The sequence below is a fragment of the Doryrhamphus excisus genome, chromosome 7 (genome assembly GCF_030265055.1).
Source record: "Doryrhamphus excisus isolate RoL2022-K1 chromosome 7, RoL_Dexc_1.0, whole genome shotgun sequence".
Classification (NCBI taxonomy): Eukaryota; Metazoa; Chordata; class Actinopteri; order Syngnathiformes; family Syngnathidae; genus Doryrhamphus; species Doryrhamphus excisus.
The window spans coordinates 22,818,940-22,834,932 of NC_080472.1; the positions used below are offsets into that span (position 1 = coordinate 22,818,940).

Here is a 15,993-nt window from a genome sequence, read left to right on the forward strand (position 1 = left end):
TGGCCACATTGCATCATCCTTTCTTTCACCCCGACCGAGCAGCGTTACATCAGCAGGCGTGACTCATAGAAGCGCCGTTTGCGTTTGCGACTGCGAGTCAATATCCGAGCGGGAGTTTCTTTCCTTTTCTTTGGCGCTGTGGCCGGAATGAGGATTCCTGGAAGCGAGGCAATGCTAGCAAGCGGCGCTTTGGAGGAAGAATAGACGAAGAGCAATATCTGCTCATTACACGTAGCGCCCAGCCGCGCTCTTTGGCGAGCCGGCCGGCCGCACCCGTTTGGCGTGGACACGCACGGCGGACGCCGCTGCCAACAACGCTTTCACGGGATGCACGTTCCTTCATCCCTACTGTCCTAAACGGACTGGAATCGGGACACGCGGTGTGCAGACTCACCTTGTAAGCCATTTTGGGATTTTGGACAGACGTAGAAAGACTTTGCTCCAACATGAGTGACGTTCCACCTCGCCAGTGCACCAACATTCCCACAAATACGTTCCCAAAAGTGGTAGAATTTCGAATCCATCCATTTTCCGCTCATCCGAGCTAGCTAGTGAAGCCTATTCCCGGTATCTCAGGGGTCGGGGGTCAGTGTAGAGCACCGTCATGTCAATCTACGTTCCAAATCTACGAAACAACGATTGCGGATACAAGAGGCCGGAATGGGAGACGAGGTGAGGAGCTTCCTAATCCAGAGTAGAGCGGCGGTTCCTTCACTTTGAATAGGAACCAGTTGAGGTAGATCAGTCCAGATGCCTCCTGGTCTGGGCATTCCCAGCCCGGACCAGTCGTAGACCAAGGAGACGCTAGGGAATGACAACCGATTTAGGATGAAGCAGGAATCTCGGGATTCCTCTCACTTCTTGGAGTCTGTTTTGCTGCTCACTCGTGTCCTTCATTTGCCCTTTAACCTTTGGCTTGTCCTGTGTTTGCTTTGCCTCAGCTTCCACCAACAACTCCCACGCCTGGCAGTCGCAGTCACGTAAGTCACCTTCACGTTCTTGGCGGCACGGCACCGACGCTTCGGATTAACGCTTCGGCAGATGCTTTCAAGAATACATGAAAAAAAAAACGAAAAGACAAGTGATGATACGTTTAAAGATGAAGGTTATTGAGACGACACCCAGGATCTAATTCTTCACAAGCACGTCCTCCAATCATTTTAGCCTCAACAAGCTTGACGTTTGCGCAGCGACTCCCTCTAGTGGCACGTTTGTGCAGCGACTCCCTCTAGTGGCAGAAGAGACCCTCACACCTTTTAACCTTTTCATTTTAAAACTCCGTTTGCGGCGCCCCCTACGTGCGACCTTCGCTCCTTTTTTACAACCTCATCTAACCACACCACAGGAAGTTACTAGCGACTATGGAGGAGCAGCATGGAAAAGGACGGATAAGCCCGGAGAAGCACTAGCGATGTTCCCGAGGCGGATTTGAACCATTACGTCATCATCATTGTACACACATCAAATTGGTTGTGGTGTGTTAAGAAGCAGCGATGATGTCGTATTTTTATAATTGGAACATAAACAGCCCATGTACAACCTTCTAAATACACTTTTTAACATCATTAGAGCCCTTTGGACATGAAATAACACCCCTATAGTTTTACTTTTACAGCCCTATTACTCAATATAGAGGACATAATAAGAGAAATTAAGATAAATAAGACATAATATTTACTTACACATGTTAACATTGGTAGAGTTTCTTTTATTTTGTAACTTCCTGTTGTGAAAGTACTTCCTGAATGCCTTATATTTGGGTTTTACTTCAATTTTTATGCTTAAAAATGCCTTTTTGTTACTAATAATTATATATAAAAAGGAAAATGTTCTTAGTTAGATCATAGGGAACCTATTTTAGACCTTTCTAATGTTTTTTAACATTATTATGTTTTTTTAGACATGAAATAAAACCCTTATAGTCGCCTTTAGACTCGATATTATTATATATCGATAATATTATTATATTATTATATTATTATATTATTATATTATTATATTATTATAGTAGCCATAGAAAGAGAAAATAAGATATAAATAAGATATAGTGAAGAGTATAGAGATCAATATTATTGATTAGAGTGTCAAATACTACATATTAATGTGTGTACCGAATGTATTGTATTTGTACTTTAGCCATTTATTATGTTTAAACGTGCTTCATTTAGGGAATAAAATGTGCATTAAAAAATATATATATTATATTAAATAATATAATTATTAAATAATATAATAAATCATATGAAATATGCATTTTTCTTCCCGAACCCGCCCCCGCCCCTTCCCTGCGACCCGGCAGTGCGTTTCGCTCCGTATCGGCCCCAGGACATCGCCCTGAAGCCGCTGCTGTTCGAGGTGCCGTCCATCACCATGGACTCGGTCTTCACGGGTCGGGAGTGGCTCTTCCAGGAGGTGGACGCCCACCTCAACCGGCCCACCTGCGGCGGCAGTCGCGGCGTGGTGGTGGTGGGCAACATCGGCTTCGGGAAGACGGCCATCATTTCCCGCCTGGTGGCGCTCAGCTGCCACGGTACCCGCATGAGGCAGATCGCCTCCGACAGCCCGCAGGCCTCGCCCAAACGTAGGTGCTCGCTCTTGGAGACAAAAAGCGTCTTTGTGTTTTGATTGGACGAGCGTGTCCCCCGTCCAGATGGGGAGGGGCTCCCTCTCAGCCAGTCCCAGCCCAGCCACGGCACCCTGGGGGGAGGCAGCTGTCCCGGCACCCCCGAGATGAGACGACGTCAGGAGGAGTCCATGAGGAGGTTGGCCTCTCAGGTATGATCAGCATCAGCATCTTTGATTCATGGAGGACCAACACAGCCAGGAAGTGATGGTTGATCCTTCATGGAATCATTGATTGATGGATTGGTGGAATCGAGACTGATTGATTCATAGATGGAACAATTGATCGACCCACAGATGGATGGATAGAACCAACCATGGATTGATTGATTGATTGATTGTATTGATTGTCATAGTTGCTGCTCATGGATTGATGAATGAATGGAAGAATGGATGGATTGATGCTTTACATTGGTTTTAACCCTTGTATTATGTTACGGGTCAATTTGACCCGTTTCAGTTTTTGTGTTGACCAAAGTACTGTTTATCCTTTCTTTTTCTTCATGAAATTTTGTGACTTTTCCTCATCTAGGGTCATGAACACAAAAACTGAAACGGGTCAAATTGATCCGTAACATAATACAAGGTTAACTAGCATGATTTGTTAACCCTTGTATTATGTTACGGGTCAATTAGACCCGTTTCAGTTTTTGTGTTGACCAAAGTACTGGTTATCCTTTCTTTTTCTTCATGAAATTTTGTGACTTTTCCTCATCTAGGGTCATTAACACAAAAACTGAAACAGGTCAAATTGACCCGTAACATAATGCAAGGGTTAACTAGCATGATTTGTTAACAAATCATGCTAGTTAACCTTGTTAACCTTAACTGAAACGGGTCAAATTGACCCGCAACATAATACAAGGGTTAAAACATATATTTATTCATCAGTTGTGCTCTTTTGGGTTGAAAACAGCCTAATATTAGTCATAATGACTTTTAAGATTTTTACATTTTGCATAAATGAAGTATTTTGAAGCATAAAATGGCTAAAAAGTCAAATACAAATAGTCCCGTGAAGAAGTAGTTACCCCTTTCCTGATTTCTTGCTTTGCATGTTTGTTACACTTCAATGTTTGATATCATCAAACTAATGTAAATATTAATCAATAACAACACAACTCGACACAAAATGCAGTTTTGAAATGAAACTAACTATTATTTAGCAGCAACAACTGCAATCAAGCGTTTGTGATAACTTGCAATGAGCTTTTGAAGGTCATGCCACGGCATCTCCATAGCATCCAGCTCAGGACTTGGATTAGCCGTCTCCAAAGTCTTGCCAATCGGATGTGGACTATCGCAGCAGGTCTTCCTGGTCCTGAAGCAGCAAAATATCCCCGGACCGTCACACTACCACCACCATATTTGACTTTTTCTGAAACGCGTGTTACTTTTCCAAAAAAGTCCACCTTCCGTTGAGGCCTGCGGTTGTTTGGATGTTGTTGTGGGGTCTTTTGTGACCTCTTGAATGAGTCGGCACGACGATCGCTCTTGGGGTCATTTTGGTTGACCGGCTGGATCTGTGTCCAATTAGCCATGTTAGCCATAAGGAAGCGATTGCAGTATTGTTGTCCCTCGTTTATTGTTTATAAGGTGAATTGGTAATAAGAAATGTCATATATTTGGAGTTAGAGCCTGTTTATGATTTACTAAATAGGGTTTTGAACATTATTAGAGCAGTGTAGACATGAAATAACACGCCAAAAGTCACCTTTACAGTCCTGTTATTCATTGTTTACATGGCATTACAACTCTTATAGTAGTACCTTGGATTAGAAATGTCAATGAAACAGCGCCCCCGTGTGGTCACCGCAGACATGCTAAGGTACTTTGTGACTTCTTGGAAGGCGTCTCATTGTGTCCAAGTCTGTAAGGTCACCTGATCCACGCACACTCAGCCTGATGCATTATGCAGATGTGTTTAAAAAAGAAAAAACAACTTTGCCGGGGAGTGTTATGAAATATTAATATGTGCAGAATGCCACTTCCCAGCCAAGCTATTAGATCTTGTTAATTCTCTGCATGAATAATTCAGCTCGCTCGCTTTTTCACCTCACTTTTTTATTATTTATTCCAATCTGGACATTTTTTCGTGTTTGAAAAATCATCCCAATGCGATCCCAGCATCACAATCCACTGGAAGGCTTTTATTTTGTAGCCACTGGCTGGTGGAGTAATTCCCGCATGGGCGCATGTCGCTGGCTGGGAAACGTGACAACCTCGCGATTCTGGCACCAGCGTGCACGAGCCCACGCCGTCTCCTGGCAACCGGAAGTGATGAATTATTAATAACAATCTTCCAGCCGTGAACCTGACGCTCTTTTTATCCGCTGCGATTGACCGCAACTTCCTGTTTGTGTGACTCTGCGTCGCCCCCAGGTGGTGGCCTACCACTACTGCCAGGCGGACAACGCCTACACCTGCCTGGTGCCCGAGTTCGTGCACAACGTGGCGGCTCTGTTGTGCCGCTCGCCTCACCTAGTGGCCTACAGGGAGCAGATGCTGAGGGAGCCGCACCTCCAGAGCATCCTGAGCCTGCGCTCCTGCGTCCAGGACCCCCTGGCGTCCTTCCGGAGGGGCGTCTTGGAGCCTTTGGACGCTCTTTATAAAGGTACTACGACCAAGGTTTTGTAACGGAGGTTCGTGGGGTGCATTGTGGTGATCTGCCTGTTCTCCAGAGAGGAAGATCAACTCCGAGGAGGACCTCATCGTCCTCATTGACGGTCTGAACGAGGCCGAGTTCCACAAGCCAGACTACGGCGACACCATCGTCTCCTTCCTCTGCAAAACCATCAACAAGTTCCCTCCCTGGCTCAAACTGGTGGTGACGGTCCGAACCACCCTGCAGGTCAGTGCTGGACCGGATCGGACCGGATTATGGAGTTGCGGTGTTCTTGATGCGGCGGTTTTTGTCCCACGGCTGCAGGAGATCACCAACCCGCTGCCTTTCCACCGCATCTCCCTGGACTCCCTGGAGGAGAACGACGCCATGGACCAGGACCTGCAGGGCTACATCCTGCACCGCATCCACAGCAGCCCGGAGATCCAGAACAACATCTCGCTCAACGGCAAGATGGACAACACCACATTCGGGAAGCTCAGCGGCCACCTGAAGGCCCTGAGCCAGGGCTCGTACCTGTACCTCAAGCTCACCTTTGACCTCATTGAGAAGGGCTACCTGGTCCTCAAGAGCTCCAGCTACAAGGTGACGACTTGCAGTATTTGCAGTATTAGGAGTTACTTCATTCCGGGGGCCTACAAAGGTTTTTTTTATTGTCCTGAGGACAGAAAAAAGTGCTAATTTTATAAGAATAACATTGCAATATTATTTTAGTAGAAGAAAGTTGAAATATTAAATAAAAAAGACAAGTCAGAATATTATGGAAAACAAGCATAAAGTCAAAATCTCATCATGAGAAGAAGATTAAGAAGAAAGTAAATAGTTGGGGAAAAAATAGCTGTAATTATTTGACAATAAAGGCAAAATATGAAGAGAAAAAGTTTGTATTGTAACAAGAAAAAAGTTGCATTTTTATAAGAATAAATAAAATAATGTTATGGGAAAAAATATCCTTTTAGTGGCATAAAGTTTGAAATATGAAAGAAAAAATGAAAAATAAAAATTAGAAAATTAGATGAAAAGTTACAATATTATGGGAATAATGTCATAATTTTATGAAGATGATTTAAGAAGAAAGTTTAAATATATGGAAAATAACAAAAGAAAGTAATGGTAAAAATACCTGTAAATGTATGAAAATAAAGTCAAAATATTGAGAGAAAAAAAAATTTCTAACAAGAAAGCAAGTTGCATTTTTATAAGAATAAATAAAATAATGTTATGGGGAAAAATATAATTTTAGTGGCAAAAAATTTGAAATACAAAAGAAAAAATGAAAAATAAAAATTAGAAAAGTAGACGAAGGTGAAAAGTTACAATATTATGAGAATAAGGTCATAATTTTATGAAGATTATTTAAGAAGAAAGTTTAAATATATGGAAAATAACAAAAGAAAGTAATGGTAAAAATACCTGTACATGTATGAAAATAAAGTCAAAATATTGAGAGAAAAAAAAAAATTCTAACAAGAAAGCAAGTTGCATTTTTATAAGAATAAATAAAATAATGTTATGGGGAAAAATATAATTTTAGTGGCAGAAAATTTGAAATACAAAAGAAAAAATGAAAAATAAAAATTAGAAAAGTAGATGAAGGTGAAAAGTTACAATATTATGGGAATAAGGTCATAATTTTATGAAGATGATTTAAGAAGAAAGTTTAAATATATGGAAAATAGCAAAAGAAAGTAATGGTAAAAATACCTGTACATGTATGAAAATAAAGTCAAAATATTGAGAGAAAAAAAAATTCTAACAAGAAAGCAAGTTGCATTTTTATAAGAATAAATAAAATAATTTTATGGCGAAAAATATAATTTTAGTGGCAGAAAGTTTGAAATACGAAAGAAAAAAAAATTAGAAAATTAGATTAAGGTGAAAAGTTACAATATTATGGGAATAAGTTCATAGTTTTATGAAGATTATTTAAGAAGAAAGATTAAATATATGGAAAATAACAAAAGAAAGTAATGGTAAAAATACTAGTAAATGTATGAAAATAAAGTCAAAAAATTGAGAGAATTGTTTTTTCTAACAAGAAAGCAAGTTATAAATACAATATATATAATACATATATAATATTATGAGGAAATAATGTCAGTTTAATAGCATAAAGCTGAAATATTAAAGAATGTTTGTTTTATTTTATTAATATTTATTATTAAGTCGGAATATTCTAAGAAAACAAAACTAAGTGGAATTTGTGGAAAATTAGGTTGGGGAAAAGTTGTACTATTTTGGGAATAAAGTCCAAATCTGATGGGAATAATCTGGTTCCAGGTGGTCCCGGTCAACCTGGCGGAGGTCTACCTGCTGCAGTGCAACATGCGCTTCCCCACGCAGTCGTCCTTTGAGCGGGCGCTGCCCCTCCTCAACGTGGCCGTGGCCTCCCTCCACCCGCTGACCGACGAGCAGATCTACCAGGCCATAAACTCCGGCTCGCTGCAGGTAGACGCCCTAAGCGGGAGAGGAAGGGGTGCGGCGAGTCGACGCCCCCCAGGGGGTCAAGCTAACGTGCTAATGTCGCGCCGCAGGGAACGCTGGACTGGGACGACTTCCAGCAGCGCTTGGACAACCTGTCCGTCTTCCTGGTGAAGAGGAGGGATGGCACCCGCATGTTTGTCCACCCGTCCTTCAGAGAGTGGCTGATATGGCGGGAGGAAGGAGAGAAGACCAAGTTCCTGTGCGACCCCAGGTGAGTCTTCCTGTGTCCCAATACTTTTGCCCACACCACATATTCAGCGTTGATCTCCGTGAATGATTGTGCAACATTTATTGCGACCTATCCATTCCGCTTCCAGCCCAAAATAGCGCGTGAATCATCTGCGATATTGTGTGAGAGACGTGCGTCGCCACATTAGTCAGGCGGCTATAAATAGACGCGTCTCGTTAGTCACAGCAAGGTGATCAATCCCTCATGGAAGGAAGCTCGGGATGAAACATGTTCCCGACTTTTTGTGTTTGCCGTGCAGGAGCGGCCACACTCTGCTGGCCTTCTGGTTCTCTCGGCAGCAGAACAAGCTGAACCGGCAGCAGACCATCGAGCTGGGCCATCACATCCTCAAAGCACATATCTTCAAGGTATCTGTCCATGGTGTCCCACACGCACCAAGCCACCGTGCTTTACACCGGCTGTCTCTTCAAGGGCCTCAGCAAGAAAGTGGGGGTCTCCTCTTCCATCTTGCAAGGCTTGTGGGTGTCCTACAGCTCGGAGGGTCTTTCGGCCGCACTCTCGTCTCTGAGGAACCTCTACACCCCCAACATCAAGGTAGACACAGAACTGAACACAGTACAGTCAGGCACGCCATAGTGTCATTATGGTGTCACTCTAATGTCACTCTAATGTCACTCTAATGTCATTATGGTGTCACTCTAATGTCACTCTAATGTCATTATGGTGTCACTCTCATGTCATTATGGTGTCACTCTAATGTCATTATGATGTCACTCTAATGTCATTATGATGTCACTCTAATGTCATTATGATGTCACTCTAATGTCATTATGGTGTCACTCTAATGTCACTCTAATGTCATTATGGTGTCACTCTAATGTCATTATGATGTCACTCTAATGTCATTATGATGTCACTCTAATGTCATTATGGTGTCACTCTAATGTCACTCTAATGTCATTATGATGTCACTCTAATGTCATTATGGTGTCACTCTAATGTCATTATGGTGTCACGCTGATGTCACTCTAATGTAATTATGTTGTCACTCTAATGTCACTCTGTCACTCTAATGTCACTCTAATGTCACTCTAATGTCATTATGATGTCACTCTAATGTCATTATGGTGTCACTCTAATGTCATTATGGTGTCACTCTAATGTCATTATGATGTCACTCTAATGTCATTATGGTGTCACTCTAATGTCACTCTAATGTCATTATGATGTCACTCTAATGTCATTATGGTGTCACTCTAATGTCACTCTAATGTCACTCTAATGTCACTCTAATGTCATTATGTTGTCACTCTAATGTCACTCTAATGTCACTCTGTCATTATGATGTCACTCTAATGTCACTCTAATGTCACTCTAATGTCATTATGATGTCACTCTAATGTCACTCTAATGTCATTATGATGTCACTCTAATGTCACTCTAATGTCATTATGGTGTCACTCTAATGTCATTATGGTGTCACTCTAATGTCATTATGGTGTCACTCTAATGTCATTATGATGTCACTCTAATGTCATTATGGTGTCACTCTAATGTCACTCTAATGTCATTATGATGTCACTCTAATGTCATTATGGTGTCACTCTAATGTCACTCTAATGTCACTCTAATGTCACTCTAATGTCACTCTAATGTCATTATGTTGTCACTCTAATGTCACTCTAATGTCACTCTGTCATTATGATGTCACTCTAATGTCACTCTAATGTCACTCTAATGTCATTATGATGTCACTCTAATGTCACTCTAATGTCATTATGATGTCACTCTAATGTCACTCTAATGTCATTATGGTGTCACTCTAATGTCATTATGATGTCACTCTAATGTCATTATGATGTCACTCTAATGTCATTATGATGTCACTCTAATGTAAGTAATGTAAGTAAGTAATATCTCGTATGAATTATTTTTAATATTTCAACAAAACAAAGTTCGGCGCTAACAGCAGCTAGCTTGCCATCATCACGTGGTCTTTCTGCAGGTGAGTCGCCTGCTGATGCTGGGCGGGGCCAACGTCAACTACCGCACGGAGGTGCTGAACAACGCCCCCGTGCTGTGCGTCCACGCCCACCTGGGTTACATGGACATGGTGGCGCTGCTGCTGGAGTTCGGCGCCTTCGCCGACGCCCCCTCCGAGAGCGGCCTCACGCCTCTGGGCTACGCCGCCGCCGGGGGCCACATGGCTATCGTGACGGCGCTGTGTCGCAGGCGGGCCAAGGTGGACCACTTGGACAAGAACGGCCAGTGCGCCCTGGTCCACGCGGCCCTCAGGGGCCACATGGAGGTGGTCAAGTTCCTCATCCAGTGCGACTGGAGCGGCGGGACGCAGCAGCACTCGCCGCAGGGCCAGCAGCGGGCCGGCTTCACCAAGACCAATGCCGTGCAGCAGGCGCTGGTTGCCGCCGCCAGCATGGGCTACGCCGAGGTAGGACGGCCTGGATCGGCCTGGATCGGCCTGGATCGGACTTGGCCATACTTGACCATCTTCTCATCGCCCCTCAGATCGTGTCCTACCTGCTGGACCTGCCCGAGAAAGACGAAGAGGAAGTGGAGCGAGCGCAGATCAACGACTTTGACTCGCTGTGGGGCGAGACAGGTGATTGACGCGTGCGGTGCTGCGATGATGTCACACGGATGACGTAATATTCCCGTTTGTGTGTAGCTCTGACAGCAGCTTCCGGTCGTGGGAAGCTGGAGGTGTGCCGCCTGCTGCTGGAACAGGGCGCCGCCGTGGCTCAGTCCAACAGACGAGGCATCGTCCCGCTGTTCAGCGCCGTCCGTCAGGGCCACTGGCAGGTCGGCCATTGCTCGCCAACGCCTTTTAGCGGTCTAAGCAAGAACAGGACTCACGTTTGTTGTGGTGTTTCATCATACGCGTTAGATCGTGGACCTCCTCCTCACGCACGGCGCCGACGCCAACCTGGCAGACAAGCAGGGCCGCACGCCGCTCATGATGGCCGCCTCGGAGGGACACCTGGGGACTGTGGAGTTTCTGCTCTCCCAAGGTGACTTGAACGCCTTCGCAAGCGTAGATCTTAGATCTTAGAACACTTAGACTCTGGTTTCTCAGGAGCTTCCCTGTCCCTGATGGACAAGGAGGGTCTCACGGCGCTCAGCTGGGCCTGCCTCAAAGGCCACCTGCCCGTCGTGCGCTTCCTGGTGGAGAGCGGCGCTGCCACCGACCACGCCGACAAGAACGGCCGCACGCCGCTCGACCTCGCCGCCTTCTACGGCGACTCTGACGTGGTCTGCCAATCATTTTTTTAAAACATATTTGAACATATTTACATTCCCCTGCGCTTTCACACTCGACTCCTCGTCTTCTTCTTGTTCTCCAGGTCCAGTTCCTGGTGGACCACGGGGCCATGGTCGAGCACGTGGACTACAGCGGCATGCGTCCCCTGGACCGGGCCGTGGGATGCAGGAACACGTCGGTGGTGGTGGCCCTGCTCAAGAAAGGCGCCAAGATAGGTGAGCAATGACGAAGCACAAACATCATCATCATCATCACGTGGCTGCCGCCATCGGGTCCCGCCTCCAGGAGCATGACCTCCATTTGCTCGTCTGCTGTTGGTCCATCTTGCACGAATGCTCACACTCGATTAGGACTTGATGGAAGCACAGGAACACGGATATTTCCAACTTCCTTCACTCCAGTCCGCATGAAAACAAATTCACAGGCTGTCACGGCATTTTGGCCAATCAGAAGCCTGGAAATGCAACCGCACTTGACTGGGTTGTTATTATTATAATAATTATATCAATTATCAATTATGAACATTCCATGACCACAATGTTCAGAACAGATGTTAGACCAGGGGTTCTCAAATGATCTCAACCTGGGGCCCACATCCTCCAAAGGTCATTAGGTCATGACCCACAGAGGTTTATATATATATATATATATATCTTTTTTGCATTTAAGTCATTTTTTCCTTGGTTTAAAGTATTTATATTTTTTTATGCCTTCATTTAAGTAATTTTTAAATTTTTATTTTTATTATTTTTACACGTATTTAAGGCATTTTATTTGTGTTATTTTTGTTTTATTTTTATTATTATTAATTTGTTTTCTTTTGCTTTTATTTAAGTAATATTCAATTTTGACTTTTTTTACACTTTTATTTTTTATTTTTATTTTTATTTCAGTAATGTTTAATATTAATTCGTTTATTGTACTTCTAAGTAATGTTAAAGTTATATTATTTTTACACTTATCTAAGGCATTTTCATTTTGTATTTTATACGTTTTTTTGCAGTAATGTTTATTAATTTATTTGTTTTTATTTTGACACTTTTATTTATTTATTTAAGTTATTTTTAGTTTATTGTACTTCCAAGTTAAAGTTTTATTAGTTTTTTTATTTAAGGCATTTTGTATTTTTTGTGTTATTATTATATTATATTATTATTGCAGTAATGTTTATTAATTTATAATTTTGTTAACTTTTAAGTCATGTTGAACTTGCATTATTTTTACACTTCTTTAAGTGTTTATTTTTATTATTTTTGTATGTATTTATTTCAGTCATTTTTATTATTTATTTTTATTGTTTTTTTTATTTTATTTAAGTCATTTTCAAATTTGATGATTTTTTTCTTGTAAGTTTACATGTGTCCAATTTTAAAATATTTAATATAAACCAATCAGAAGCCCATTTTCGGCTTGACGTCATCCCAGTACCGCTGACAGCCACCAGGGGGCGTGGTTGCAATGTATCAGAGGCGATTGCTGTGACGTTGACGCTCAATGAATGCGTTGCCTTTTTGTCAACTCTCAGCATCCATACCAATTTCTGGAGTAATTATAAATCATAAATCATTGAAGGTCGTTTTGTTTTCACGCTTTTACTGCCATAAATGAGCAAATGTGAGCCCTGATGGGCTACAAGTGCATGACCGGTGTTCTTCCTGTCCGTCACCCGCTGCCCCCTCCCTCCATCGCTGCAGCTCTTTATGTTACTGGCTCTTTTCCGGCATGTCTTTCTCTCTCGTTCACTCTGGTTGCCCCGGAGACGAGTTATTTATTAGCAGCGCCTGTGATGCTTTTTTTCTGTTTTTTTGCACTTAGCTCCGCTTCTCACTGCTGCTTTTATTGTGTTTCCTTTCTCACTTCTCCACCTCCACCGCCTCCCTCTCTCTTTTCTCTCTCTCTTCTTCCGCACTTCCACACGCTCCTCCTCCTCCTCTCACCTTGAACCCCCTCCACCCCCTGCACCCCCGCCTCTCTCTCCGGTCCCAGGATGTCAGACGCTGCCCAGTCGGCCCCGAGGTAAAGCCAAGGCTGTCGACTTCCCACCCCAGCAGGCATTTTGACAGCTCTATCTCCTCTCTCTGTGTCGTCTGTGTGCTCTAAGTGTCGGCGGGCCAGCTTAGCTCCCAAACACTCTCATAGGCGTTAGCGCCGCCCGCGGCCTGGAGGTAGAAGTCCCAGCCGCTTCCTGGCAGCATGCCCTCCAGCCTCCGGCCGCCCCACGGATGCATGGCAGCAGCAACACCCCGACACACACGTTGCGGGGGTTTTTTAAGCGGGAAATGCATGCGCTGCATCGTATGATGGCCACGTAGCGGGGTCGACACCCCCCCCCCCCCCCCACACACACACACACACACCTCCAGCAGCAGGTCTTCCCCCCGCCTGCCTCGTTTCCTGTCGCCGTGTGACACCGTCCATCACTGTGTTGTGTTTATGTGCTCATATTTGAGGATTTTTTAGCCGTATGCTAGCTCAGGTCTAAATGTCTTTGCCCCCCCCCCCATCCCGCCCCCCCCAGCAGGACCAGACACAATATTTCATGTCCAGTGGTGAAACCTTTTTCTCTGCAGTGCCTTGTTGCGCCACCTCCATCTGCCATTTCCACTCCTGTTGCCATGACGATGTGTTATTGTACCCCGCCTGCATGGGTTGGATCTTTCCTTTGGATAAAAGTCTTACATTCGTTCCCCCATTTTAATGCATCCATGATATTTTAACGTATATTTAACATATAAATGCCCTCCAAAGGTGTTGGAACAGCCAGGTCACTTTTGACATTTTTGCTGTAGATGAGACGTCCAGCTTTAAGATAAAATACTTTTGTTTTGTGTCTCCTCTCAGTTTGGGTAGCATTGGTTTAGCATTGGCAGGTTTAGCATTTAGAGGTGAAAACAACATGAAAACCAGAGAAGACAAAGTCGTCTTATGATGTTTTCACCTCCATATAGCATGACTAATTCTCAATAAATAACACAATTTTTTTTTGCATTTATTTTATTTTTTTTCAGTTTTAAAGTATTCATATATTTTTTATGCCTTCATTTAAGTCATTTTTAAGTTTTTTATTATTTTTGTATGTTTATTGTCATTTTTTATTTTTTATTATTATTATTATTGTTTTTCATTTGATTTCTTCTGCTTTTATTTAAGCAATAACTATTAAGTAATAAATATTTTTATACTTTTATTTTTTATTTTAATTTCAGTTATGTTTAACATTAATTAGTTTATTGTACTTCTAAGTTATATTATTTTTACACTTATTTAAGGCATTTTCATTTTGTATTTTATACCTTTGTATTGCAGTAATGTTTATTAATTTATAATTTTTTGGATTATTTTTAACACTTTTATTTATTTATTTATGTATTTTTATATGGATTATGTTATCATAAAACCACATGTTAGCATGTTTATGATGTTTTCACCTCCAAATGTTTGTTTTGTTGCCCAGGCATTAATAGCATGGCTAATTGTCAATAAATAAATAATACTAATAATAATAATAATAATAAATAATACTCAATAAATAACACTGAACGTCTGTTTATTTTGGATAGGTTTTGCCTGTATAGCCTCCCATTTGGAGATGAAAACAATATAAATATCTGGTATTCATGTTGTTTTCACCTCTAAATGTACTGCTGTGATTTATGATGATGGTGCTTGACTTATTCCATGAAAAAATAATAACTGAATATCATTCAGTTTCAGATGAGGTAGGATGGCTTCTGGGTTCTGTGTAGACGGCATTTAGAGGTGAAAACAATATGAAAATGAGAGTGGTCTCCAGGAGATGAACAAGCAGGTTGATGAGGAAAACAAAAACATCGTGAGAGCAGAAAGACGACGAAACCTAAACGTTTTCAGTCTACGGCAAAAATGGAGAAAATGATGTCACTGTTGGAAAAATCCACAAGTCTGGCGGGGTACATTATGGTCGTCTACAACCGTCCATGATTATTATTATTATTATTAATGTGTGTGTGTTAGTGTGTGTGTTGTTTGACTGCTCAGCCTTCCTTCCTTCCTTTCCTTCCTTGTCTCCTCGCTTCCGGCCGTGCGTCCTGGTCACTTTTTTCCCGTCCCCCTTTGTGACGCAGGTCCGGCCACGTGGGCCATGGCCACCTCCAAACCCGACATCATGATCATCCTGCTCAGCAAGCTCATGGAGGAAGGCGACGGCTTCTACAAGGTGCGCTCCTCGTTTCCTGTTTGGCGCTGGAAAGCTGGTGTAGCGATAGCGGTTTCCTGTTTAGTAATTAGCGCTAATTTAGCGCTAATGTTTGTAATGCAAAGAACCAAACCTAACACTGTACAATCACTGCAAAGTAAATATTTACAATTCCGACGGAAAACTTGGGAATGATTCCAGCCGGCAGACATTGTTAGCTTAGCCACTATATGACGTTCATCATCGGCACTGATATGATCCAAGACTTTCTGCTTTGTTCCTCCGCTGTCAGAAGGGGAAGGTGAAGGAGGCGGCCCAGCGCTATCAGTACGCCCTCAAAAAGTTCCCCCGTGAAGGCTTCAGCGAGGACCTCAAGACCTTCAGGGAGCTGAAAGTTTCGCTCTTCCTCAACCTGTCCCGATGTCGCAGGAAAATGAACGTAAGTGCGAAGAGAATCGCTGAAAACCGCTGAGATCAGGGTGCAGTTCAGAGGTTTTTGTCTCACGTCCACCAGGACTTCGGGATGGCTGAGGAGTTCGCCACCAAGGCTCTGGAGCTGAAACCCAAATCCTACGAGGCCTACTACGCCAGGGCCCGGGCCAAGCGTAGCAGCAGGTAGC

The 15,993-nt window shown here is 43.0% G+C and overlaps 1 protein-coding gene across 14 annotated transcripts in view; it reads left to right on the plus strand.

The window, feature by feature from the left end:
- tanc2b (tetratricopeptide repeat, ankyrin repeat and coiled-coil containing 2b) overlaps positions 1-15,993 on the plus strand; it is a 98,131-nt gene that overhangs the window by 78,847 nt on the left and 3,291 nt on the right. For 13 of the 14 annotated variants that reach the window (XM_058078122.1, XM_058078125.1, XM_058078123.1 and 10 more), the window contains 20 exons: positions 942-980; positions 2,300-2,581; positions 2,651-2,775; positions 5,005-5,236; positions 5,304-5,473; positions 5,552-5,830; positions 7,526-7,693; positions 7,780-7,940; positions 8,218-8,326; positions 8,391-8,513; positions 9,925-10,368; positions 10,446-10,539; positions 10,606-10,739; positions 10,825-10,948; positions 11,014-11,189; positions 11,282-11,414; positions 13,186-13,215; positions 15,303-15,394; positions 15,666-15,812; positions 15,888-15,988. In XM_058078122.1, the coding sequence (XP_057934105.1) occupies positions 942-980; positions 2,300-2,581; positions 2,651-2,775; positions 5,005-5,236; positions 5,304-5,473; positions 5,552-5,830; positions 7,526-7,693; positions 7,780-7,940; positions 8,218-8,326; positions 8,391-8,513; positions 9,925-10,368; positions 10,446-10,539; positions 10,606-10,739; positions 10,825-10,948; positions 11,014-11,189; positions 11,282-11,414; positions 13,186-13,215; positions 15,303-15,394; positions 15,666-15,812; positions 15,888-15,988 (3,163 nt within the window). The remainder of the gene's footprint in view (positions 1-941; positions 981-2,299; positions 2,582-2,650; positions 2,776-5,004; positions 5,237-5,303; positions 5,474-5,551; positions 5,831-7,525; positions 7,694-7,779; positions 7,941-8,217; positions 8,327-8,390; positions 8,514-9,924; positions 10,369-10,445; positions 10,540-10,605; positions 10,740-10,824; positions 10,949-11,013; positions 11,190-11,281; positions 11,415-13,185; positions 13,216-15,302; positions 15,395-15,665; positions 15,813-15,887; positions 15,989-15,993) is intronic. The other variant, XM_058078119.1, reaches the window with a different exon arrangement.